Source organism: Limulus polyphemus, unplaced genomic scaffold (genome assembly GCF_000517525.1).
Source record: "Limulus polyphemus unplaced genomic scaffold, Limulus_polyphemus-2.1.2 Scaffold11255, whole genome shotgun sequence".
In the NCBI taxonomy this organism is placed as follows: domain Eukaryota; kingdom Metazoa; phylum Arthropoda; class Merostomata; order Xiphosura; family Limulidae; genus Limulus; species Limulus polyphemus.
The window spans coordinates 1-4275 of NW_013676865.1; the positions used below are offsets into that span (position 1 = coordinate 1).

Sequence of the window (4275 nt, forward strand, 5' to 3'; positions counted from 1 at the left end):
TATCTGGACTAATGGAATAATACAACTGTGATTAATGATATAAAAACATATTGTACTGAATACTACCTTATCTGGACTGATGGAATAATACAACTGTGATTAATGATATAAAAACATATTGTACTGAACACTACCTTATCTGGACTGATGGAATAATACAACTGTGATTAATGATATAAAAACATATTGTACTGAACACTACCTTATCTGGACTGATGGAATAATACAACTGTGATTAATGATATAACCACATAAGAATGTAATGTAGTAAACACTACCTTATCTGGACTGATGGAATAATACAACTGTGATTATTGATATAACAATAGAAGGAACAAGAACTTATGCTGTAAGCCTAAACATTGAAGATGAATCAGATGAAAGTACCAAAGCTATTTAAATAAAACAATACAAAATATCAGTTCATTTATTGTATCCTGAGTTAAGTCACAAATATGTTCACTGAAGAGTTTCGTAATGTGAATTTCTTCATTAAGTTCTGTATGAACTATTTTGTTGTTGATAGAAACAGATATTTTTTAATTATAAAGTAAATGTATATTAAACTTTGAAAACAATCAGGACAATGTGAAATGGACAAAAATGCACGTATTACCTCTTGTATACTGGGATATCTGTACTGTTCCTGCTCAAATATAAACTTTAAGACCTAAAGAAAAAAAAAGGTGTTTGATAAATCACAAAGAAAACCTAAACAAACAAGAAGGGTCTTGTATATCAAAAATATTCAAAACAAGTATTGAAAACAGCATCAGTACAAGTTACCAGAAAACAAACAGAAACTGAAGATATGCTGCACGTAGACAAAAAAAATAAGGTCAAAATTTATAGAGGATGTATGCTAAATGTTAGTCTTACATTAGGTATCACAAGATACTTATAGTCTTACATTAGGTATCACAAGATACTTATAGTCTTACATTAGGTAACACAAGATACTTATAGTCTTACATTAGGTAACACAAGATACTTACTTAGTTTAAACTGTACTTCATCTTCAAATCTATGCATTTTACTACATACCTTCTAAAACTATAAGGTCTAGAACTTTGAATTTAGTACCTACTGTATAAATTTGTTCACAATCCATCCATTCAATCTTGAGACATCCTGTTCATAATATTGGAATGGACAGACAAACAGACAGGGGTAAACCTATATTCTGTGATGTTTCACAGTGCAGGCATAATTACAGACAAAACCCATGACTAAGAATATATTTAGCTGCTTCTACAAATACATTGTAGCTAAAATATTTACAAAATAATCTTATTACAAAGGAAAATAAAGGTTCAATATATGTATTAAAATCTTTGTTACTATATGTCAAAAACAATTCCATGATGTATTAAAATCTTTGTTACTATATGTCAAAAAACAATTCCATGATGTATTAAAATCTTTGTTACTATATGTCAAAAACAATTCCATGATGTATTAAAATCTTTGTTACTATATGTCAAAAACAATTCCATGATGTATTAAAATCTTTGTTACTATATGTAAAAAACAATTCCATGATGTATTAAAATCTTTGTTACTATATGTCAAAAACAATTCCATGATGTATTAAAATCTTTGTTACTATATGTCAAAAACAATTCCATGATGTATTAAAATCTTTGTTACTATATGTCAAAAAAAATTCCATGATGTAAGAGAACGTAAAAGAAGTGATAGGGAGGATAAAAAAATTATCAAATTCATTTGGATATGTAGAAATTATTTATCTTATTAGCAAGATGAGAAATATTAAAACAATCTTCCATATAAATGTTCATATGTTGTTTCTAGCATATCAAATTACCAAAATAAAATGTTTTCTGCTTATAAGAGCCTTCATAATTATTCAGACCTGATTTAAATATTGAATAATGCTGCATACCTTTATAACTTGAGGACAACAGGAAATGTCGCTGTAGTTTTTCTCTGAAGGATGAGCAGTAGAAAGTGTATACCCAGAAGTCATTTCAAACAACAGGTGGCCTGAAGAGATAAAAATAAAATTAATTATAATATATTAAACAAATGGCCAAAGCCTGGACCAACTATATTCCAGTATTTCAGCCAAAACATAATTATTACACGATTTCTTTATCACAAGATAAAAGCTCAAAGCTCATGCTTAGATGATATAACTGTTATGCAGAGTTAGCATCTGAAATACATAACATTTAAGGTGTTTTAATTTTTTTTAGGTTCATAATTATAATAGCATACTTCAAAATTATTACAATCAAACTTACATCTGAGATATAGTTATACTTAATATATAGAACCCTCACATAAACCCAAAACTAAAAAAAATGGTTATATAATACTCCTTAAGCAACCAATTTATGTTCTGAACACTTACCATATGTTCTGAACACTTACCAAATGTTCTGAACACTTACCAAATGTTATGAACACTTACCAAATGTTATGAACACTTACCAAATGTTATGGGGACAATGCTTTCCCAACTGTACCGTAGACATTTTTTTATTACTGGATAAATTTGAGGAGTAACTCCAAGTAATGTACCCTCGAGACCACTGATTCTAATCATGGAAAACAAAGTTAACTTTTAACTTCAGGAGCAACACAGAAAATTGAACATTATAACTGACTGAACATTTGTTAACACAAACTTATTAATTAATCAAAATAAAACATACTTAATCACTACCAAACAAACATTGTTGTGTATGCTAAATCAAAAAGATTTAACATGGTGATAAAAGACATTCTAAGGACAGGGTTTTAGAACATGCAATTCTGTCCAATTTCATAAACCATGTTCTAAGAGCATACACTCTTATACTAATGTTTATTATAACAAAATTATCAGATATTAAAGTCACTAGTGCTCTATTACACTTTCAGTCAAATGATTTAACATGGTGATAAAAGACATTCCAAGGACAGGGTTTTAGAACATGCAATTCTGTCCAATTTCATAAACCATGTTCTAAGAGCATACACTCTTATACTAATGTTTATTATAACAAAATTATCAGATATTAAAGTCACTAGTGCTCTATTACACTTTCAGTCAAAAGGTTTAATTACAAAAATCTTTCAAGTAAATTCCCAGTTATTAAGAACTTTAAAAAACAGTTAAATAAACAGAATATAAAAAAATACCTCATATTAATTTATTTTATTTTTACATTTATTCCACTCAATATTTAAAAAATCATGTCTAATGAATTTTTTTTTACTCATAAAAAATTATATTTTCAACATTATGCAATAGAACTAACTACACAGGTTAAAACATGTGGTCTGGCACATTAAAATACCCCACTGCACACCCATGTGCTCACTAATTCTATGGTGAACAATAAACAAAGAGTGCACATCGATTCTGGAAGAACAATGCTGTATACATTTAAAAGCATCCATATACACTCCAACTAACTTATCCATTATAAACATAAAAGCTACAGTGGTGTTCTAAAATAAACGAAAAATTTTCAAATACAAGCCAGTCAACATAGTGTAAACGGAAATTTTGAACATTGCGAATAGTGATGCATTTTAACTGTATAACAATTAACAATGGTAAAATACAGAGATATGTAAACTTTCATGTGAATGATGCCAAAAGTTTATAACACTATGTATATGTGTATTTTCGCTAATCTTACAGCACAATGTATATATTTTCACTAACCTTAGAGCACAATGTATATACTTATGTGTATTTTCACTAACCTTAGAGCACAATGTATATACTTGTGTATTTTCACTAACCTTAGAGCACAATGTATATACTTGTGTATTTTCACTAACCTTACAGCACAATGTGAATATTTTTGTGTATTTTCACTAACCTTACAGCACAATGTATATACTTATGTGTATTTTCACTAACCTTAGAGCACAATGTATATACTTATGTGTATTTTCACTAACCTTAGAGCACAATGTATATATTTTTGTGTATTTTCACTAACCTTACAGCACAAGGTATGTACTTATGTGTATTTTCAGTAACTTACCAAGAATGTTTGGACATCATAAGATTTTAAACATGTAAAAATTAGCATATTATGAAAAAACATGCATTAAATATGTTTGGTGTATCTGGATTTACAGAGAGCATTTGAAAAGGTACCACATAAAAGGCTTGTACTCTCCAGATGCATTAGTTTCATTTTTAAATGATGATGAACTCACCAGATATATGTGACATTAGTTTCACTTTTAAATGATGATGAACTCACCAGATATATGTGACATTGGTTTAATTTTTAAATGATGATG

At 28.4% G+C, this 4275-nt stretch overlaps 1 protein-coding gene across 1 annotated transcript in view; it reads right to left on the bottom strand.

The window, feature by feature from the left end:
- Window positions 1–616: 616 nt before the first annotated feature.
- Window positions 617–4275, bottom strand: part of LOC106476693 (slowpoke-binding protein-like) — a gene marked incomplete at its 3' end in the record, with an annotated part of 13591 nt that continues 9932 nt past the window's right edge. The window contains exons 5-7 of the mRNA XM_013937327.2: window positions 2458–2564; window positions 1907–2007; window positions 617–670 (exon numbers count right to left, since the gene is read on the bottom strand). Coding sequence (XP_013792781.2) covers window positions 617–670; window positions 1907–2007; window positions 2458–2564 — 262 coding nt within the window. The remainder of the gene's footprint in view (window positions 671–1906; window positions 2008–2457; window positions 2565–4275) is intronic.